We start from the raw sequence: 24468 nt of genomic DNA, 5'->3' as shown, positions 1-24468 counted from the left end.
GAGGGTGTCACTTTAAAGCAATGGTATTTTGGTGCTAACAAAATCATATTATGGATGCTTGTCCAAATTCATGGATAATCTACTCCCTCTCTCTCTTTTCCTGTCTGTCCATTTCCCTCTTTCCTCCTAAATGCTCTCATTGTGAAATTCTCATTCTGCATAGCCAGGCCACTCAACGATTATTGTATTCCCCCCACTAACTTGCATCCCACTCCTATCTTATTCTGTTGAGTGGATGCCCTTTGGTAGACCAGACATTCTCCTGAAATATCTTCCCTCCATTCCGAGGCATTAAAGCCTCTATGTTATTTAAAGTAATTATTTATTAATAAGGGCTGACTCATTTAGTCGGAATGGCTCAACCTTAAAAGCCACGGAAGATCAGGAGGTGAAATTGAAATTGGAGAGACAATAGTCCACTAATCTTGGCCCGTAATTTGGAGGGGATTCCCTTAAAGGGAAATAATTTTTTTCTGGTTTCTCAGAGACTGTCTAGGTTTTCTTGGGGGTCGGTGTCCGTGACTGCGTGAAAACCAAGAATTGTCTTTCCAAATTAATTAAGCTATTTCATTCAGTTAGATTGGTTGTCTGACCATTTTTATTTTGTTCCCCATGACCTATCCTGGAGTGGTGGGCTGATAAGTGTCAGATTGACTCCATCCCCTCATGCATTTCAAAGAAATAGGCCATGGAGATAAATTATTGTATGTATTGTATTTACGATGGGGACTGAATCAGCACACTTTTGGAAAAGGGTTGATAGGAATGTAATGTCTCCGGTTCCCCTCAGTAGTCCTGGGCTCCAGACTGCGACCGCTTTTTCTTGGCTTTTTTAGTTATTTAAGTCTAAAGATTAATATGAATCATTTGTGTCCTTGCAACAAACTCTCTACATGTGTCTGTTTCACAAGTTATGTGCAGCTGCATGTGAGCTACTGTTACTCTCACGCACCTCTCCTCTAAAGCAGGGAGTAACTGTTATAATAGCACCATCTTGTTAGTATATAAAATTTGAAGCACAAAAACTGCAGAATAACCTACAAACCCAGTGAGCGAGGAAGCCTGGAGCCTGGTGAAATCCGACCTGTAATACAGTATCTCTGAAGATTAGATGACATTTACTAAGTCATTTTACAAAAAAAATAACTTCTAAAGTCAGATCGATCCTTTTTTTGGCATCATAGCAGACAAAATAAATATATACTGTGGATCTGGTCCCCTTACATACTGACACTGACATCTCTACTTTTGTGAGAGACATGGTTCATTAGGTAGATGAAACCATTCAATGGTTTCATCTCCTCGTTATTGGTGTGCGGTTTGTAAACATTTTGTTTTTCACAAACTATATGCTCTTTACAGCTGTCAAGCAACACACCTAGACTTAACTTTTATTTATTTTTTAAATGTACATTTATTTAGAAATGCTATTTCTATATGCCTAGTAGTTATAGATGTACCTTGTTTACCATATATACAAGTCTAAAACATATCAGCAGTAGCTTCCTATTCTGAATGAAATGCTTTATATATGGAATCATTAGTCAAATTCTCCATTACTAGTCTTCATTAGCCACATTGAAGTCAACCATGCAACCATGCAAAACCACAATTTACTAAAATGTATGATTATTATGGCTAAATCAATACCAGAAACATGTTATATTATCTAGAATTACTCTGTAAGGTGTACCCATGATTGCATACTCTAAAAGAAACAGAGACCAACATCCCAATACTATTAACTGATTAACACATGGACAGAGTTCTGAACCAAGCCTAATGAAATGTCAAACATTTTCCTAATGTAAGAATAAACAAATATGCCAAATATGTTTTACTGTAATTATTGTATAATTGTATTGGGGTGCAACCAAGTCATGTGCTGGTGCCACCAACTGAATGACCACCAGCAGAAAACATTAGTCTGGAACCCTGATGTTTAAAAATCGGAAGCTCCCATGCTGACTCACTCAATCACTTAGTAATGTTGTCTATCTGTATAAAGTCCTTACCTCTCCCTCGAAATGACTCCCTCTTTTCCATCTCCTTTCTTTCTATATGTATGTATTTTCTTCCTCTCCCCCTCTTCCTAATAATTACTCATAAGCCCTGGTTCAGTGTCTCTCCAATCATTTCCGCTCTTGTGGCTCAGCGGCAGCATTAGACAATATTTAATGAGCTTTGGTATCCATTAAAACAATATTTTGACTGGTCCCGGGTTCGTTTTTAGAAACGGGAGGAGGGTGGTGGGGGTGCTGGAAACAGCCACTGTTTCATCATCCTTGTGTTCATCACCTTCTATTAATTTCAGATTACAACAGACAGGTGCGGGATAGAGAGAATTGTTTACTTCGAATTTCTGGTAGCTTTTTTTTTTTTACTTTTCATAATTATTATTTTCATTGATATTTTTCTTGTTTTCCACTTGCTAAACCAATGTAAACATGTTTCCCTTGCCAATTGAGCCCCTTTGAATTGAATTGAGAGAGAGCGATAGAGAGAAAGAGAGTAAGTTGGAGTGGCTAATGGTTACAGTGACAGGGACCTCCCTCATCTCAGTGTCTCTGAGTCGTTACACTCCCCTGAGAGTTGTCAACACAACACGATTGGCACAAATGGTTATCTAGCAATGCAGTCCTTCCGAAAAGGATCAAATGCAGCCTCATATTTATCAATAGCCACTTTGCTTGAGGCTTGACAACAGCTCATGTGTGTTGTCATATTCCCACTTCCTGAAGGACACAGTAGAAATGAATTGTCTAGAGTAGCAATGATGATGACATTTGGCTGTCTACTTAATGCGGTCATACAGTATGTCACAGAATATTGTGACAGAGGTTGAATGGGAGTGGAAGATTGGCAGAGTTTGTGTGCCTCAGCACCAGCGTTTGTAACAGCTATGCTTTCATTTTAACTGGGAAAGATGACTGGCCAACTTATTGTCATTTGGCAACTTGCCTTTTGGGATCAGTTTGTGTTTGCTATGACACTCACTTTTGATGTCCCTTTGAACTTAACTAATGAAGCCAGTGAAAAACTCTCCCAAAGTTTTCAAACTCGTTTTGAAGTGATCATAGTGGGCCATAGCCAAACATGAGTGATTGGATGTAAACCTGGACACACTTTTTTTCTCCTTTCATTAAAAACTACTGCCCTGTAAACAAGAATAAGTCGCTGGAATATCCACAGAATGTCAGGAAGTCGCATCATGGTCATTGTTAGTATGCCTTCTGTTTGCTGAGTAGTTGCTGGGAGCTATGCCAATGACTTTCACTTCAAGTGTAAGTCCACCATTGTAGAGATGAGTACACATTCCATGCCATCTATTGTGAAAATGTGCTAATCCTACATGAACAAGAAAGAAAAGCACCGCTACATGGTTTCAGATGAAAAAGGATTAAAGGGGTGAGGTCTTGGGGTGAGGTCTTGGGATGACCTGGCCGACTTAAGCTCAGTTATCACTCTAGGCCTTAATGCTCAAATCAGTTTTGTTTTTAAAATCTCTTTTTGAAATAGCAAGCACCCATAATACTTTTAGTGCAATTGACCAACTCAGATGCTATGTTAACTGTCATAGTAATGACAGCTGTATGTTTGTGCAGAGGTTTTGGCTGATTAGTAGTGGAGCTAGCTTTGGCTTGCTAGCACATTTACAAATATGCTGTACTCAATTGATATCAACATATGTGGTATGAAATGTAGCTTGAAAAGTCATGGGATTTTGGCCAATCAGACAGCAGATAGGCAAGTGCACAGAAAGACTCCAGGGGAAGATTCAGACCCTGCCTTTTTCCCCTCAGACTTAGCAAGTGCCCTTTTTGGTGGTTCCACAGCCTGCTTTTGGCCGACATGCGTCACTCGCTTCGAACGATGCCTGTTCCTATTGCAGCATAAATCTGGGGAGGACCTTCTTTTCAGATATGGCAGATGATCCTACTTTTTGCTTGAGACCCTTGCCCTTTTTAATGTCTGTGCACTAATGAAGCTCATGACCAGTCGGTGGAAAGCGATTATCAAAGCCGCATGATAAGTAAAAGCAAATCTACAGTATAGTGCACAAACCTGGCTTGGAAGCCTTGTCTGGAGCTTTTAATTAATCTTTACATGACTACAAGTAACGACAAAATATATGTAAAGCAAAACGTCTCTGTGATGTTTGCAACAACGGCTGATGGGATATTTACAAATCACCTCTGATAGAGATCATAAACTGATGCTGAAATGAGTATAGTTTTAAGGTAAGCATTTTAGAATAACAGCATACTTTGTATTTCGTTTTTGAAGAGTGGAGAAAATTATGTTGTTTGGGTAAAAACATGATTTAATCACCTGAAATGCAGGGCTTCTAGGTCAACTCAAGCCCTTTATTGGCCACGATAGGCATGATTGAATAATTTTGTCTTTAGATTGTATGTGCAGTATTTAATGACCAGCCGAAAGATAATGTTTTGGTGACACAGCATTTGATTTTGCATAAGACTTGTACAGGACTCTCAAGACCTTCCACAACTTTAACGATGATCCCACCTCTTCCTCTTTATGGGCTCCTCCTTCCCAGGACAGCTAGCCTGATAGAGAGGTGGGCAAGGCATCTCTCTATCTCACTCCACAACTGACACTCTCTGAGACAAGCTTTGCATGACTTCAACCAATCGATTCTGGGCTCCCATTTATTTTTCCAGAGAAAGCCAGAGAGAGAGAGACAGAGAGTGAGTGAGAGACAGAAAAAATTAGAGGCAGAAAAAAACAAAGAGAACAAAATTCCCTTTGTAGCTCTGTCATTGCGGGGTTGAGATGGGAGGATGAGAGGAGGATGGAGGGATGGGCAGAGGAGTGAAGTGAGCTTTGATAAGTGCCCTGTGAGGGGGAGGCATGCCAAAAAAGACAAATATAAGGCCAACAGGCTTCACATTAAACCATTAACAGGGCCAGTAAGGAACTGAGGAGGAGACAGGGTGTTTGATGAAAGAAGTGTGTGAGTGTATGTGTGTGTGGGAGGAACATTGTGTGTTGTGAGTCTGTGTGTACAGTTGAAACTATACTTATGGGGACCAAAAATTGCTGCAAGGGTATAAAAACAAGGAACATTGCCAGTCCCAAAGAGGAAAACCATTATTTTAGGGAAGAATAAGGAAAATGGTTAAGGGGGTTGGGGATCAGTTTAATGGAAAATAGATTTTTGCAATGAGAATATATATATTTTTAATTATGTTAAAACCTCTCTGTATATGTTATTTTACTCTAGTTGCCAATAATCCCCACCACATTTAGGGAGGTCACTAATATACTATACTCAATTCCACTCTGCTTGCACTTACTTGTGGCATGGATGCTTTCTTTGTAAGACACAGCCAGCAAATACAGGGTGGAGCATTTAAATAACAGTTAACACACAGACTGCTCTTTCTTTCTAATTCCTTAACTCATTCTATCCATCTCACTAAATAATAATGAAAAATACAAGTAATTGATATAAATGCCTTTGTATTTCTGACATTGAAAAATGTCAGAAATACAATTTCAAATGACGGAACATTATAAACAAACAAAACTTAATCCAAGCTTGTCAGAACCAGTATTCATCAAAACAGAATTTAAAGTACTTGTAATTTTTTTGGTTAATTGTTGCCCCCTGGAAAGCTCAGTGTTAAGCTCTGCCTCAAAAAATATATTAATGCCTTGGTAATGACTGGTTGTGTCTACATCCTGTCTATTTCGTTGTTTCCTATGCCCACTTTCATTTTCCTTTCTCTGGCAACATCTGTCAAATCCTCATTGTTCCTGGAAGCACTGAGATAGAAGTGCCTTTTCTGTGGCCCAGAATCCTCCTCTCATTAATCTGCTCCAGTGGGTACACTCCAAAGCAGTAGACTATGCTCCCTCCTTCCCCTTTTCCTCAGTTTTTTATTGTCCTCTGAAACGGAAGTGGCCCCTCGATTGTGTGGTCTTGTTTTCTACTGATTGGCCTTATACCATATTTCTCTTTTTTTCTGTCGTTCACTCTTTCTGATTCACTTAATAATACATATAGTATGTACACAGTGCCTTCAGAAATGTTCAGATCCCTTCACCTTCTCCACATTTTCTGGTGTCATAGACTTGGTTTATAATTGATTATATAAATAATACAATGCCATGAATCTACACACAGCACCCCATAAAAGCAGATGTAGAATTTGGCATTCAGGCCTAATAGTTACATTTTGGTCTCATCAGACAATAAATTATATTTGCTCATGAGTTTTTTAGGCGGCATGTTAAATATCTTACTGAGATGTGGCTTTTGTCTAGCCTCTCTACCATAAACACCTGATGGATGGAGTGCTGCAAAGATGGATGTCCTTCTGGCAGGTTCTCCCATCTCTGCATCTCTGAAACTCTGTTGAATTTGCCATTGGGATCTCGGTTGGCCCTTGTTGCCTAGTGGTTGGCCAGCTGTAAGAAGTCTTGGGTTTTCATACTTCTTCCATTTTCATTCTTCTTCCATTTACCATTGATGGAGACTACTGTGCTAGTGGAACGTTTCAATGTTTTAGCAATTTTTATAGCTTTCACCGGATCTATTCCTTTGAGAAAATTATGTCACAGAGGTCTAGAGTATAGACAGGTGTGTGCCTTTCAGCATGTCCAATAAATGTAATTTGCTACAGGTGGACACCAATCAAGTTATAATGATATCTCAAGGATGATCAATGGTCACAGGATACATATGATGTAAATTTGGTGTGTCATGGGAAACTTTCTGAATATTTATGTACATGACATTTCTTTTGTATGCGCTATATAGCCAAAAGTATGTGGAAACAATATGAGCTGGTTGGACACCCCATTCCTAAACCATGGGCATTAATATGGAGTTGGCCCCTCCCTTTGCTGCTATAACAGCCACCACTCTTCTGGGAACGCATTCCACAAGATTTTTGAGTGTCTCTGTGGCCATTCAGCCAAAAGAGCATTTGTGAGGGCAAGCACTGATGTTACATTTGCCATTCCAATTAATCCCAAAGGTGTTCAATGGGGTTGAAGTCAGGGCTCTATGCAGGCCTCTCAAGATCTTCCACACCAACCTCGTCGAACCATGTCTTTATGGACCCTGCTTGGGCACAGGGGCACAGTCATGTTTAAATGAGCTGTTGCCACAAATTTGGAAGCAACCAATAGTCTAAAATGTCTGTATCCTGTAGCATTAGGATGACCCTTCACTGGAACTAAGGGGCCTAGTCCAAACCTTGAAAAACAGCCCCAGACCATTTTCTCTCCGGCCACCAAACTTTACAGTAAGCACTTATCCATTAGGTAGCGTTCTCCTGGCATCCGCCACACCCAGATTCACCCAACAGACTGACAAATAGTGAATCATGATTCATCACTCCAGAGAACACGTTTCCACTGCTCCAGAGTCCAGTGGTGGCACACTTTACACCACTCAAGCCGATGCTTGGCATTGCGCATGTTGATGTGAGGCTTGCGTACAGCTCCTCGGCCATGGAACCCCATTTTGTGAAGCTCCTGACGCACAGTTCCCGTGCTCCTAGATGGTTCCACTTCACAATTATAACACTTTCAGTTGATGGTGGCAGAACTAGTAGGGCAGACATTTCACAAACTGACTTGTGGCAAAGGTGTCATCCTATGACAGTGCCACGTTTAAATTCACTGGATTCTTCAGTACAACCCGTTGTACTTCCAATGTTGGATTTTATGCGTCTGTGAGCAATGGGTGTGGCTGAAACACCTGAGCTCAATAATTAGTAGGGGTGTCCACAACTTTTGGCTCTATAACAAAACTAAAAGTGGAGAAAGTGAAGGGGTCTGAATAATTTATATATACTGTATGTAAATACACATGCACATTTTCCTACCTGCCACACAGTGTTCACAACTTATGCTGGTTCACACTGAAGTTGGATGACTTTGCCCCTGGTCTAAACACTGATCTCTGTAAATGCTGTAAAATTACTTCTCATACTAATTTTGGTTTGTGGTCACTCTTTCATGGTGATCAAATCTAGCAAATTGTGGCTTTCAAGATAATGATTTTGAAGCAGAACTTTAACAATTTGAACAAAATGTTTAATCAACTTTAACACTAACTATTTGTTCTTAGTTTTCAGTTGGTACCTCAACTTAACATGATGAAAATAAATTACATTGTGGTACAGAGTGGCAATAAAGAACAATGTCAAAGCCATGCGTCTAACATGTGATGCCTTCAATCTGATCATTTGTAACACTAGTGTACAAATTGTTTAAAATGTCCCCCTTACATTAAATGGTTCCAGTTTGAACTTCTACATGGGTTGCTCTAAAGCTTTTTTAAGATGTAATTTTTATGAGTAATTTGTATAATTATTTGCATTGTAGTATCAGAAAATGTCTGAGTGGGAGAGAGAAAGTTAGTTTCATAAATGGACTTTCAGTGGATATTTGGCCTGTCTGTACATAATGAAACTATATTTACCTCTCTGGATTGGTGACAATTGGTTTAAAGCTGAAGTATCTAACTTTCAAGAACAGTAAGTGTTTGCACATAATTTTCCCAGAAATCTCACTGGTTGCCTGGTGTGACGTCAGTTAACTCTTAAAGCCCCACACATTATCTGTTTACTTTATTTAGCTCATCAAAAAATATGCCTTCATCTAAATTAATTAAACTGAATGTATCTGATGTAACATAAATAAGGAAACATGAGAATTGCTAGCTACTAGTCTAAACTTGCACTGGTAATGTTTTCAGTACTACTAGCTGGGCTGGTAAACAAAGCAAACAGCATGTTGACAGCTCGCCTCTTTATCCACAGAAAGCCTCTTGAGTGTAAATGAAGAAATTTAGATTTTCGCCTATACTGCCATTGCCCATTATAACTGCAATTTATGTGCACATATGTTGTCAAGACATGCAGGTTTATAAATAAATGGTAGGTTTATTTGAACAGTGAGAGACAGAATAACAACAACAACAAAAATGTATATGCATTTTTTTGATTGAAATAAGTATTTCATCCCCTCTCAATCAGAAAGATTTCTGGCTCCCAGGTGTCTTTTATACAGGTAACGAGCTGAGATTAGGAGCACACTTTTAAAAGGAGAGCTACTAATCTCAGCTTGTCACCTGTATAAGACACCTGTCCACAGAAACAATAAATCACTTTCCAAACTCACCACCATGGCCATTACCAAAGAGCTGTCCAAGGATGTCAGGGACAAGATTGTTGACCTACACAAGGCTGGAATGGGCTACAAGATCATTGCCAAGCAGCTTGGTGAAAAGGTGACAACAGTTGGGGCGATTATTTGCAAATGGAAGAAACACAAAAGAACTGTCAGTCTCTCTCGGTCTGGGGATCCATGCAAGATCTCACCTCGTGGAGTTACAATGATCACGAGAACGGTGAGGAATCAGCCCAGAAATACATGGGAGGATCTGGTCAATGATCTCAAGGCAGCTGGGACCATAGTTACCAAGAAAACAATTGGTAACACACTACGCCCTGAAATCCTACAGCACCCACAATGTCCCCTGCTCAAGAAAGCACATGTGCAGACCCGTCTGAAATATGCCAATGAACATCTGAATAATTCAGAGGAGAACTGGATGAAAGTGTTATGATAAGATGAGACCAAAATCGAGCTCTTTGGCATCAACTCAACCATGTTTGGAGGAAGAGGAATGCTGCCTATGACCCTAAGAACACTATCCCCTCCGTCAAACATGGAGGTGGAAACATGCTTTAGGGGTGTTTTTCTGCTGAGGGGACAGGACAACCTCACTGCATCAAATGGATGATGGGCCATGATGGGACAGTACTGTCAAATCTTGGGTGAGAACCTCCTTCCCTCAGCCAGGCCATTGAAAATGGGTCGTGAATGGGTATTCCAGCATGACAATGACCCAAAACACAACGCCAAGGCAACAAAGGAGTGGCTCAAGAAGAAGCACATTAAGGTCCTGGAGTGGCCTAGCCAGTCTCAAGACCTTAATCCCATAGAAAATATGTGGAGGGAGCTGAAGGTACCTTAATAACTTGGAGAAAATCTGCAAAAGGAATGGGACAAATTCCCCCCTGAGATGTGTGCAAACCTGGTGGTCAACTACAAACATCTGACCTCTGTGATTGCCAACAAGGGTTTTGCCACCAAGTAATAAGTAATCTTTTGCAGAGGGGTTGAATACTTATTTCAGTCATTAAAATGCAAATCAATTTATAACATTTTTGACACACGTTTTTCTGGATTTTGTTGTTGTTAGTCTGTCTCTCTGTTCAAATAAACCTACCATTAAAATAATTTCTTTGTCAGTGGGAAAATTTACAAAATCAGCAGGGGATCAAATAATGTTTTTCCAAAACATAGATCTAGCCACATTAACACAAATAGGGCAGTTAATAACAACAGTAAGGTTAGTTAGGTAGCTAGCATTGTAGTTAACATTACGTACTTATTTAGCAGGAGAATAGCCGCGTAATACATTTTGCTCCGTGAGTTCCATCCATCAGAGTCTATCTGCCTCTCTTTTAGCAGAATTACTTTCTTTTGATCTAAACTATATTTTCTTAGGTACCGTTACATTCTGAACTTCTTCAGTTCTTTTATAAAACTGGCTAGTGTCTCTCGCTGCTTGATCCACTAAATGAGAATAGTTACTTCCTAATTCTTTCCAGCCTCAGCTCTTCTTTTCATATGTCAAACCCATCACTTCCTGTGTGCAAGAAAATAGTTTTCCACCACTGTGTGAGCCAACCAATTTTTTCCTTCAGCTGTGCACCATATCCAGAGGTTTTTCAGAGGCCTGCGATCATCTGATATGGTAGGCATTGGTCCACGATCCAGAGTAATAGAACAGCAATGTGTTAATACAAAATACATACTTTAATTTTAAGTGCAAACTATATTTTATTCAATTCATTTAGCTTACACATGGAAATATTTTTTACCTATTTATCCTTGAACATTTTTATTTCTTCTTTCCTTCTTAAAATCCTCCTCATCCCCTCCTAAATAGAATGAATGTGCTTGTATTGGATGTGAAATGGATAGTCAGGTACCACTGTGGTCGGCGCTAGTAGCAGTTCAAATGATTACATTACTTACTTTAAGACTTTGAAGTAGTTGTTTCCATTGTTCTGCTAGGGTTGCAGCTTTTGTGTTGCGATGGTAATGATGCTTCATGCGTGACGGAGGTCAATGTGTCAGAGGATCACTGATTCGAGCACTGTGTGGTCGTTTTGATGCCCATATTGTATTTCAACAAAAGTGGTGAGGGTGAAAGTTGCATTTGTACACTACAGAATAATCAATAGTACCAGCAGAACCTGTGATCTTATGGGAACATGTTTGTTTGCAGATTTGTTGGCTGCACTTCCATGATGCAAATCCCCCATATAACCACATCCCAAAGATGCTCTATTGGATTGAGATCTGGTGACTGTGGAGGCCATTTGAGCATTTGAGTACAGTGAACTCATTGTTCAAGAAACCAATTTGAGATGTGAGCTTTGTGACATGATGCGTTATCCTGTTGGAAGTAGCCATTTGAAGATGGGTACACTGTGGTCATAAAGGGATGGACATGGTCAACAACAATACTGGTGTTTAAACAATGCTCAAAGTGTGCCAAGAAATTATCCTCCACACCATTACATCTCCCCCACCAGCCTGAACCGTTGATACAAGGTAGGATCGATACAAGCTTTCATGTTGTTTACACCAAATTCTGACCCTACCATCTAAATGTCGCAGCAGAAATCAGACCAGGGAACGTTTTTCCAATTGTCCAATTTAGGTGGGCTTGTGCAAATAAGAATAAGAAAATAGAATTAGAATAAAAATGGGATAACAACATAAGAAGCTATAAAAGCTCTAAGGCTAAACTGTGAGGTTAAGTTTAAGTGCTCAGTCATAAGCACGTGAAAAGAGGTGTTTTTAATATGTTTTTGGGGCACGACTAAGATCTTCTGGTCGTTTTTTCCAGTTGTGTGCAGCATAACTGCTAAACACAATTTCTTCATGTTTGGTTTTGACTCTGGGCTCTACTAGCTAACCTGTGTCCATGGATCTAAGAGCCCTGCTCGGTTTATATTCTTCAAACATATCAGAAATGTATTCTGGGCCTAAACCATTCAGTGATTTATAAACTACAAGCACCACTTTAAAATGTATTCTGTAACTGACTGGAAGCCAGTGAAAAGATTTAAGAACCCGGGGTGATGTGCTCTGTTCTCTTGTTCCTGGTTAACATTCTAGCAGCAGCATTCAGCAGCTGTTTTACAGTCTTTTTGGGGAGTCCAGTTAAGAGGCCATTACAGTAGTCAACACTAATATAGATAAAGCATTGTTGAGCTTCTCTTGGTCTTTTTGGGACACCAAGCCCTTGATTCTGGCAATAGTTTTAAGATGATAGAATGCTGTTTTGGTGACCGCTTTGAATGTGAGAACTGAGTCTATAAGAACACCAAGATTTCGCACTTGGTCCCTTGTTTTTAGGGCCCGAGGATCCAGCTCTTACTAATACTAGTTCTTTTATTTTTGTTGCCAAACCCTATAATCTCGATTTTGGTTCATCCAGGTATTTATATGCCCTACTGTCCCTACTGTAGTTGATGCCTTGGCCTAGCCCTGGTGCTATGCCAGTAAGATGTGTCATTGGGGAAGGCTGGTTTGAAAGCCACTGTGGTTAATCCAGTGACATTAGCACACGTCCAGGGGAGCATGTCAGCCAGGTCCGTGACAATGTGCAATAGTTTTGAAGTTATCCCTTGTATATCCGTTAGTGTTTGGTAGCTCAACCCCTAGAGTAGCTGCTACAGAGTCAATGGATTGTTCACTCTCATGTATTTCAAGCTGTTTTATCGTCTCATTCAGTTGCTCACTCTGAACTTGCTCTGATCTGTTCACCAGTTTTGACAGCGTTTTGTCAAGTATAGGGAAATCTTTTGAGCTCTTTAGCCTTAGGTTAGTCTGTTGTGCTATCTTAGCCTTAGCATTTGTTGATTCACCTACCAGACATGACCGGAGGTGCGCTTGGGTGTCTACATCTTCAAAGCAGTTGATCTGTTTCTCCATTAGCTGTCTTAGCTCCTCCATCATAGAAAATCACTCAAAAATGCTAAAGAATTTTGCTGAGGTCCTCAATGAAATTATGATTACAACAAATATAGAACAAAAATGAAACAAAGGTAAAAGATTAAAAGAAAATGTATAAGTAAGAAAAGGAAAAAAGCCTTGCAAAAGGCAGGAAGGAGGAAAGGTCTGTTATGTGACTAACAGGCATGAAAGCAGGATTTATTTTTCTTGTAGATCTGCAATTTTTGAAATACTCAAACCAACCCGTCTGGCACCAACAATCATGCCACATTCAAAGTCATCTAACCCTTCCCCATTTTGATGCTTGGTTTGAACTTCAGCAGGTTGTCTTGACCATGTCTACATGCCTAAATGCATTGAGTTGTGCTACGTGATTGGCTGATTAGATATTGGGCCTAAGTGCGCCGAAGGCAGAATCACAGTCTTTTGAGAAACAGGAGACACTGTATAGAGCCATGTCACATTTCCAAAAAGGTTTCTGCTACAACCAGAACTTAAGCAAACACCTAGAATGTACCTATAGAGACCATGAAAATTGTTATATAGACAGATGATTTTAAAGGGGTGCTTCTTGCATGAGAAAGTGTAGTGATGTCTGGTGAAAACCAAGGACAGTTTTCTGCAGTATTTACCCAATATAAAAGGTCAAGCATGATGGTGCACCTTCAATCTTTTGGGGATGCTATTCTGCATAAGTATGTGGAAGACTTCATGGAAGGAACAATACATTTTGTTGTGTATCTGAAGAAATCTGAAAAGAGCATGTCAGGTGATAAACCAGTGACCTGAATCTGAAGCAGATCTGGGCCATGTAGCAATACAGAAAAGCCAATAACCAGTCAATTTAACCACCCTGATTCGCTTCCTCAATGAGGATCGTGAATTCTCTGAAGTAAATTTTCATACAATCTGCTAACAACGTAATATAGTTACAAAAAGTTAATTATTTGATGACAAACAGTTACACAACATATTTCTGCAATACAACCATCACTATTTTCCTCTTTTCTACTTGTTTATAACATTCCTCAGTCAAAGACTGCTTTGACTTTCTACATAAGCGTTCAGTGGCTGTATTCTAGAATGTTTTTTATGCATTGCTGAGCCAATGCTCACTCGGGTTCACTGGCTGAACTAGCCATGCTCATTTACAGTTATTGTGCCACCCGTTTGAAGGGCTGCAAATGTATAGGACAAACACAGACACTAATTTCAGTATCGTCATTTAGATTTTTATCAAGTGACGGTGACTTAATGTTGTTGTTAGTAACCATTAATCATAAAGCAATAGTCTTGAGACGATGTAAGGGAGACCGCTGTTGTGAGGTGACAATGATTGTGACTCATCGCTCTAAGGCCATGTAGTTGAATGCCATAGTGTATCACACCACTCATGTTGCTTTCCATTCCTCCCTGCATGAGCCCTCTATCTTTCCATCCCTCACTTCCTCAGTTTGCTCTCCCTTGAGTGAATGGGGTCACTTGTTTAACAGCACCTTGGAGCAGTGTCACGTACAGTATAATATGTGTGCGTGCAGCCGACATACAGTACTTTTCTGGGTTCAGATGGGTTTAAGCAGGCTAACTCAGTCCCTCGCTGCCGACTAGATCTCAGTCAGTTAATGAAAGAAAACAAAGGGTGTGCGATAAAAGAACAGATGTGTTAAAGAGGTTAATAGTACGCAGACCAAGGGGTATTGAGGGCATTCGATCTAGCAACCTTGAAATCTGATGCTCTAACCACTAGGCAACTGGCCACTCCAATTTAGGGAGGTAATGTGTTTCCCACATTCATAGGTTTAATGTGGGTTTATACTGTCGTGGAAATTACCACAAGTTATGGAGAAAATTCTGAATACTCAAATCGAACCTTAATTCATACAGCAGTTGCAGGAAACAGTGGCTAGGTCAAATCCAACACACTGGTTACTGAATGATGTTCAGACCCTGGCTAAATAGGAGTCACCCAGTAGGTCACCACCCTTACCAGAGGTGTCACCTCAGTGGGTCACCCCCCTTCCCAGAGCCCTTGGGCTTTTCTTTTGCAAAAACAAACCAACAAGCAGATTAACAATTTAACAGTTTCCTCAGTCCCTCAGACCTAGCCTTCTGTCCAGTTCATTACTTCCTTGGTTGCCCCAAGAAACAACAAGATCCCTGTCATGTACTGCAAGCCATAAACAAAGGCCTGTTGGTCATATATCATCCAGTATATATCATATATATCCTTTTCCACAATATTATGATCACTCATCTCCTAACAAGGGCACATGTCAAGGTCTGAGTTGATTAGATTGTAAGCGAACAATCAATTTGTGTAGTCAACATGTTGGATGCAGGAGAAATGGGCAGAACTAAAGACTTTAACAACTTTAACAAAGGCCAAATTGTAACGGCCAGACAACTGGGTCAGAGCATCTCTGAAATGACATGGCTTGTGGGGTGCTCCTGGTCAGTAGTGGTGAGTACATACCGGCAGTGTTCCGAGGAGGGCAAATCAAAAACTGGTGGAAGGATGTGGGGAGCCCAAGGCTGATCGATGTGCAAGGGTAATGAAGGCTATCCCATCTGGTCTCAACCGACAAAAGGTCTACTTTGGCACAAATAACAGAAAATGTTAATGATGGTTACGTGATGAATGCGTCACAACACAGTGCATCACAGCCTGCTGCGTATGGGGCTGCTTAGCCGCAGACCACTCAGAGTGCCCCTGATGCCCCATCCACCATTGAAAGCGTCTACAATGGGCATGCACTTGTTGGAGTTGGACCTTGGAGCAGTGGAGAAAGAATGCCTGGTCCGATGAGTCCTGTTTTCTTTTACATCACATGGACAGCCTTGTACATGTGCGCTGTCTACCTGGGGAAGTGATGTTTCCAGGATGCACTGTGGGAAGATGACAAGTGGATGGAATGTGATGCTCTGGGCAGTGTTCTACTGGGGAACCCTGGATCAGGGCACTCATGTGGACTCCAATTTGACATGTGCCACCAACCTAAACATTGTTGCAGACCAGATACACCCCTTCATGGCAATGGTATTCCCTGATGGCAGTGGCCTCTTTCAGCAGGAAAATGCGCCCTGCCACACTGCACACATTATTCGGGAATGGTTTGAGGAACATGATGAGGAGTTCAAAATGTTGCCCTAGCCTTCAAATTACCCATATCTCAATCCAATTGAGCATTTGTGGGATGTGCTGGACCAACAAGTCTGATCCACGGTGGCTCCACCTCACACCCTACAGTACTTGTAGGGTCTACTTGTAGGGTATTTAGCACCCTACAGTACTTGTAGGGTGCCAAATACCCCAGGACATCTTCAGCGATCTTGCAGCGTTCATGCCTCAGTGTGTCAGCGCTGTCTTTGCGGCACATGGAGGATCAACAGCATATTAGGCAGGTGATCATAATGTGTTGGCTCATCAGTGTATACCCTGTTGAACTGAGAGTTCGCAAGAAAATAACAAGGTTCTAAAGGACATAGAGAGTAAGGGACTCCAGTCACATGGGCTGTCAAAGAATGTTGAATCTGGTGCCAATCTTACAATGACAAAGAACAGGGATAAAGAAAGGTTTTTGGTAAGACAAAGAGTATAACTAGCAACAAAAAAGCTGCCCATGTGACTGGAGTATGTCAGCTCCAAGCAAATTCCTTTTGTTTCTATGTCCAGCTGTAATTTGAAACGAAATATTATATTGGGTTCCCAAAAGTAGTTTTATAAGAATTCAATTCCTAAGTTACATCGGCCGTCATCAGAGTCTTCCTAGCTCCCCACCTTGTGATTCTGTCTTCCTATCACCAGAGTGTGATGAAATTGTATAGATGTGTATGGGTATGCTACATTATCACAGTAGAGAGTGAGAGAGAAAGAGATGCGCGCATACAGTACATGCCTTCATTCAGATAACATATGCACATTTCTCCAAAACTCTACTTTAACTTGCCTTTACCCCCCAACTCTAGGTTACCTGAACGTGTGGATGAGGGTAAAAGGCATCGCCTCTGTGGACAATTTGGTCTGGAGTCTGAAGGGAAACCAAAGTTCTGATTGGAAACAAGCCAACATCAACTTCAACCCTAGTGGACCCTTTCAGGTATGGCCCTCCATCAGCCAGCATGTCTAATCAAACATTTCCAAAACTGCTTTATATTTTGCCAGCATCCTGATTATTTTTAATAATTAGTTTTAGTTTTCAAGTAAGCTTGAGAAGAGGCAATACATTATGCATTAAAGAATGCCTTAAATGTACAAAATAAAGAAATGTTTTACTAACAAAAGTTGTAAATATAAAACATATTCAAACATTTACCCTAACGCAATCATCTTGCATGAACTTCCGTATTGGCATGTTAACAAAGTCCACTCAGCTTGGTTTGGAGGTCAGGAAATGTTGAAGTGATGACTGTGTGGTGGGTGCAGTTGGCAGTGTTCAGGGCTACGGTCCATTGTGTTTAGCATGTGTGTGTGCTTGGATGTGAGGATTCATGCATGTGTAAGTGCCATGCATGTGTGCATTTCTGCATATGCATGTGCGCGTTCTGGAGTGTGTGGGTACACATGCATTTGTAAGTGCCATTAATGTTTGTGTTTCTGGGTGGGTGTAAGTGTGTAGATATAAGGCTCTTTTGGCTGTTCACATGCATTCGCAGGTGTGCATTTACAGTGGCAGAATGTGTAGTTGGGTTTGCTTGTGAGCAACTGCGCTTTAAGAGTTTGTTTTTCTGGTGTGTGAGCGTGTCTGAGATGTATGCACCTCCAGCCAGAGAGTGTATGAACGTGAAAGACTAAAATAATTAATCAAATGCCTGTGACACCAGGAAATACTAGATTCCAGAGTAAATCCAAAGCATTACAATGGTCCAATCTCCCCCGCATTCCAATTGTTTCCCCCCAGTAACCGACCTTGTGTCTATTTCTATCCCTCTGCCCCAGCCCTGAGACCTAATGAAACACGATCGATACACATTGGTCCGGTTCGTAGGGCCCCATAGACTCAAGGCCAAAGAATAATAGCTTTAGTCAAGGCACACAATTCCACACCGACAAAAGTACACAGGCTTAGACATACACACACATTCGCAGTCTCCTACCCTCTTCAGCAATTAGCTATGACAGGTGGATTAGCAGGGAATATTTATGAGGTAGTCAGGGCCTTGTGGTGTTTCGTAACGATTCCAGATACACTGTGTGTGTGTGTGTGTGTGTGTGTGTGTGTGTGAGTGAGGAAAAATGGAATCGATGATGAATGCACTGAGAGGAAGGGGAAGAAGCCTGGAGGGCTTGCTTGAGTGTGTGATTATGCAAGAAGACCCATGTGTTGTTAGATTCAGTTTCCTGGTGACACTCTAAAGCAACCAGTGATGTTGTGTGTCATGGGACCAAAATTACCTAGGGTCTGCAGAAAGGACGAATCAGAACTAGTTCAACACTGTTATCAACAAAGTGCTTTAAAACAACAGTACTAATGGCAATTGAGCTGCAACCAACTAAGTTGTTCCAAGTTTTAAAGTTGTATTAGTCTCATACAGAAGATGTTGTTTCGGGTGTAGTGAAATGCTTGTGCATCAGCTGATGAAGTTTCTCTACCAATGATCATAAAACAAAAAAGACCAAACAAATTCAAAGTACTTATATTAAATACTTACAAATTGTTAACACGTGGCAGTCTGCATGATATATCAGTACAAATGTCACTGTGCAAAAATGCTAAGTCAAGTTAACAAAGTACATAATTAGAAGATGACCAGTGTTCAGCACCATCTAAATACATAACTCTCGCAAAAGATTCATAATTACTGTGGTTAGAAGTCGTTCACACCCCACAAATCAGCATCGCCTCAGTGCACAAAACAAAAATAGCTGGTAGCTTCCGGAAGAAGTAAAGAGGTGCAAAATGTGGTACAAGGCGAGAAGGAGGATGGTGGGTGTAGAAGTCACCGAACATACCCATTCCTCTCAAACCCCCACCAGGACGCTGCCCCAGAGTCAACGCCACCTCCCAAAAAAGGGGGTTTGAACTTTGGTTTTTATTTTTCTACTCAACCCCCCCCCCCCCTGTGCATCCCATTAGGGCCCTGAACACACCCTGTGTCCGTTCCCTGCGTCTGTCCCCGTTACAATAAGTAAGATGTTTGAAACACTGTGTTTTAGATTACATAGCATGTTCTAGAGCAGACCTGGGCAAGATAAGGCCCTCGGGCCTGAGTCATTCTATCCGGCCCGCGATACATCCAAAACTTAAAATAATACAAAATAAAAAATACCTGACGAGGTCCGCAGATTACGTTACTTTATTTATTGTTGCATATTAATGTATTTTAAAATTAAAAGTCCCGTGGCACCAGTAATAAGTACAGCAGTATCATACTGTCTGTTTAAAATACCTGTAAGTTGAAACAAGGTATTTACGTTGCTATGATACGTAGGGACCAGCACCACAATCCACGCGCGGAAGTTATAATTTGTACGTACTATACGCAATTGATGGCTAGCGATCTCTGGAAATGAGCCTAAGAAAAGTTGATAACGAAAATATTTATTTGCAGATGTCGCAGGTAAAGCAACTTGCTTAATATGTTAAGCTAATGTTACAGAGTACAATTTGCAGAGGCACTTCCAGAGCAAGCCGGGAGCGAAATACAAAAACTGTCCACCGATGCTACAATTCAACAAGTCCAAGCGCAGATGAACATCTTGCAGCAGTTCCGCACACTGCTTCAACAGTACCGCACACTCCTTCAACAGAAATTACTCCTGACTCCACCTAACTTGTCAACGCCCATATGAGGCTCTCCTGTTCATATTGAGTGAGTAGCCCTAAAAGTTGATTTCTTGGGTCTGGGCTGCTGGAATCGCCGTCGTTAAAAGCACGTAGTACAAAAAAAGTTAGATGACGGCAAAAATCTTCAGAAGTGATTTCATAGACTTATGTCTGCCCTAATAACTATTATACCTATATAACTGTTATACACTATATCTTATGTAATGTAGCTTACTCTGTTGAGTTGAAAGTTAAGTTTTAAGGCAAATATGTGTTGCAACATTTCTGTTGAGTAATAACCCTAAAAAGGGATTTTTTAGGCCTTTGCCAATAACAGTTGTTAACAGAAAATAACATAAAAAACATTGTTAAAGTAAATTCAATTCAATTATGAAAACGGTGTTGCATGGAAAATAAATATGCATAAATATTATATGCAAGTTAACAGAGTTAGCTATGTTGTGTGTTTTTTAGGCATGTTGGTTAAAAAAGTAATCTGGCCCACGATGCTCTCTGACATATTCAGTGTGGCCCCCCAGTGAAAAATATTGCCCACCCCTGTTCTAGAGTATTTTATGTAAAAAATTATGCATCTGATCATTTGCCAGCATAACCAATTGTGGCAGACACAACCAATTGAGCATAGTGCTCAACCCACCATTAATGTTTTATATCCACCACTGCAGGATTATGTATTTGCCTTCAACATCAAATGCTGGAGATGTGAGAAGGGTTGTTCTATATCAATCAGTCTCACTTAACAAATTCAGTTGAAATTCTGCACAAAATAGTATCCATAGGACCTTATAAATCAAGATTTACCCTACAAAAAATATGCATTTCTTAACCATTTGTGCCTAAAAGTCAGTAACCCATTTTTATGTTTCAATATGCACTTTACATTTTACATGACTTTTACGTGCGCTGTATCCCAAAAGAGTAATTATTTGTAAAGCAATTTTATTTGAATTATTTATTGAAATGATGTCCCACTTTTTCAACCAAAGTCTAAAATTTTCTTAAATAACAAGTTCAATGGCCAATAAAACATATTAGAACAGAAATATTAATATATAATAATTGGTAACCCTTCAAATTACTGCCCGTTACAGGGTAGTTCCCACATAACTACGTAGTAACAAGAACCTAAGTACGTGGTAAGAATGGGTAGTTATGTAGGAACAATGTAGGTGTTACGTGTACTTATTAACGAAAAACGATACTACTCCTAAACTACTTAGGAAATTCAATTTTGAAAGTATATAATTGTCATTCTTATTGGTGCTTATGAATTTACCATTTAACTGTTAGTTTTTCAAGTCACATTTAATTACTTTATTGCAAGTTTGCGTGTGAAATTAAGGATTTAAGAGAAAAGAAAGATGATGCGCATTTCTCCGCTTAGCGCAACGTTTCACCGCCAACACACGCTTTGGGCAATCGGTTCTTGCCAAACCAAAAGTCGCGTTGACATCAGTCACAAATGTATGAATTGATTATAGATCCATGTTACGAATCAAGCCACAGAAAACACGTATCTGTTAGGTGTTCTACAGCCCACAATGCTTCTCCTCATAATAGGTGGCCACATGAATGTTTTCTCTCCAATGCCAGATCGTAAGCGCTCCAGTGTAGGCTGTTATTTTGTCGCGGTGAAAGTGAGAAGCTAACACATTAAACAGGTAGGCTTAACAAATAAGAGTTCGATTTTATGGTTGTTAAGGAAAATTGAACTCTTTACATTAGAAGGTATACTTTAATGTGGATAACCAAAGGTGCCTAGCTCACTATGCACATCTCTTAAATGTTGTGTTGTTTCCAAATGTAGATACAAATAAGATCCATTAGATGTGGTGGAAATACACATTAAAACTAGTCTATTTTGAAAATAACACCTGATAAAAAGAAAAAGTGGTAAATTATCATTTGTTTTCATTTAATGCTCCATAACATACCTTCACACCATCATCCTGTTAATTGTAGCTTATTCTTATACCTTGTGAACTTCACTCTTACTTACCATGTAAGTTCCCAGTAAGTCCATCATCTTTAACTAGTTCTTATACGGTACCAACAACACTTATACTTTTGTTACAGTATATTTCCTTGTGTAGTTTTACAAGGAAAGACGCCTGTAATTTGAAGCGTTGACTGTTCCCACGTAAATGCACTGTAGTTGCAGGTTTTGAGGGCTGTAATTTGAAGTGGTGTCTGTTCCCACATAGTTACAGTGTAGTTACAAGGAAAGAGGGCTGTAATTTGAAGCAGTGTCTGTTCCCACATAGTTACAGTGTCGTTACAAGGAAAGAGTGCTGTAATATGAAGCAGTGTCTGTTCCTACGTAGTTACATTGTAGTTACAAGGAAAGGGGGCTGTGATTTGAAGCGGTGTCTGTTCCCACATAGTTACAGTGTAGTTACATAGAAAGAGGGCTGTAATTTGAAGCAGTGTCTGTACCCAGATAGTTATAGTGTAGTTACATAGAAAGAGAGCTGTAATTTGAAGCAGTGTCTGTTCCCACGTAGTTACAATGTATCTACAAGGAAAGGGGGCCTTATTTTGAAGTGGTGTCTGTTCCCACGTAAATACACTGTAGTTAGAAGGAAAGGGGGCTTTAATTTGAAGCCATGTCTCTTCCCACATAGTTACAGTGTAGTTACAAGGAAAGAGGGCTGTAATTTGAAGCAGTGTCTCTTCCCATGTAAATACACTGTAGTTACAAGGAAAGAGGGCTGAAATTTGAAGCGTTGACTGTGCCCACGTAAATGCACTATAGTTACAAGGAAAAGGGGCTGTAATTTGAAGCAGTGTCTGTTCCCATGTAGTTACAGTGTAGTTACAATGAAAGAGGGCTGCAATTTGAAGCAGTGTCTGTACCCAGATAGTTATAGTGTAGTTACATAGAAAGAGGGCTGTAATTTGAAGCATTGTCTGTTCCCACATAGTTAAAATGTATCTACAAGGAAAGGGGGCTGTAATTTGAAGCAGTGTCTCTTCCCATGTAAATACACTGTAGTTACAAGGAAAGAAGGCTGAAATTTGAAGTGTTAACTGTTCCCACGTAAATACACTGTAGTTACAAGGAAAGAGGGCTGAATTTGAAGCGTTTACTGTTCCCACGTAAATGCACTGTAGTTACAAGGAAAAGGGGCTGTAATTTGAAGCTGTGTCTGTTCCTACATAGTTACAGTGTAGTTACAAGGAAAGAGGGCTGTAATTTGAAGCATTGTCTGTTCCCACATACACCTACTAAGCAAGTATATTTTGGTGTAGTCAAATGAAGCAGAGTCTGATTCACAATTGTTAAAACATGTAACACCTCAAACTAACTAATTAATTAATGACAATTTGAAATGAGTGGGTTTGTTCAAAATAAAATAAACTTAAGACTGAAATTGATCCAAAACGAAATCTAGATATTTGCACCATTTGGACAGACTTATAATGACATTTAAAAAGAAATCTGTTAATTATAAACATTTTATTAAAACAAATGAAAACAAACAATCAAATACTATTACGAGCAACTACTGTATCACCACTGCTACCTGAATCTTCTTTTTTAAATATATTCATATATATGTATATGTACAGTGGGGAGAACAAGTATTTGATACACTGCCGATTTTGCAGGTTTTCCCACTAACAAAGCATGTAGAAGTCTGTAATTTTATCATAGGTACTCTTCAACTGTGAGTGACAGAATCTAAAAAAAAGTATCAGAAAAGCAGAACTTAATATTTGGTACAGAAACCTTTGTTTGCAATTACAGAGATCATACGTTTCCTGTAGTTTTTGACCAGGTTTGCACACACTGCAGCAGGGATTTTGGCCCACTCCTCCATACAGACCTTCTCCAGATCCTTCAGGTTTCGGGGCTGTCGCTGGGCAATACGAACTTCCAGCTCCCTCCAAAGTTTTGTCTGGAGACTGACTAGGCCACTCCAGGACCTTGAGATGCTTCTTACGGAGACACTCCTTAGTTGCAGTGTGTTTCGGGTCCCAGCCACGACCCATCTTCAATGCTCTTACTGAGGAAAGGAGGTTGTTGGCCAAGATACATGGCCCCATCCATCCTCCCCTCAATACAGTGCAGTCGTCCTGTCTCCTTTGCAGAAAAGCATCCCCAAAGAATGATATTTCCACCTCCATGCTTCATGGTTGGGATGGTGTTCTTGGGGTTGTACTCATCCTTCTTCTTCCTCCAAACACGGCGAGTGGAGATTAGACAAAAAAGCTCTATTTTTGTCTCATCAGACCACTTTACCTTCTCCCATTCCTCCTCTGGATCATCCAGATGGTCATTGGCAAACCTGGACATGCGCTGGCTTGAGCAGGGGGACCTTGTGTGCGCTGCAGGATTTTAATCCATGACGGCGTAGTGTGTTAATAATGGTTTTCTTTGAGACTGTGGTCTCAGCTCTCTTCTGGTCATTGACCAGGTCCTGCCATGTAGTTCTGGGCTGATCCCTCACCTTCCTCATGATCATTGATGCCCCACGAGGAGAGATCTTGCATGGAGCCCCAGACTGAGTGAGATTGACCGTCATCTTGAACTTCTTCCATTTTATAATAATTGCGCCAACAGTTGTTGCCTTCTCACCAAGCTGCTTGCCTA

At 40.3% G+C, this 24468-nt stretch overlaps 1 protein-coding gene across 4 annotated transcripts in view; it reads left to right on the top strand.

Moving 5' to 3' along the window:
* Positions 1-24468, top strand: part of LOC105030282 (MAM domain-containing glycosylphosphatidylinositol anchor protein 1) — a 439262-nt gene that overhangs the window by 345070 nt on the left and 69724 nt on the right. For all 4 annotated transcript variants that reach the window (XM_013133057.4, XM_020053829.3, XM_020053828.3 and 1 more), the window contains exon 17: positions 17053-17183. In XM_013133057.4, coding sequence (XP_012988511.2) covers positions 17053-17183 — 131 coding nt within the window. The remainder of the gene's footprint in view (positions 1-17052; positions 17184-24468) is intronic.

The sequence above is a fragment of the Esox lucius genome, chromosome 15 (assembly GCF_011004845.1).
Source record: "Esox lucius isolate fEsoLuc1 chromosome 15, fEsoLuc1.pri, whole genome shotgun sequence".
NCBI classification, from domain to species: domain Eukaryota; kingdom Metazoa; phylum Chordata; class Actinopteri; order Esociformes; family Esocidae; genus Esox; species Esox lucius.
This window is presented reverse-complemented; position numbering and strand designations above follow the sequence as displayed.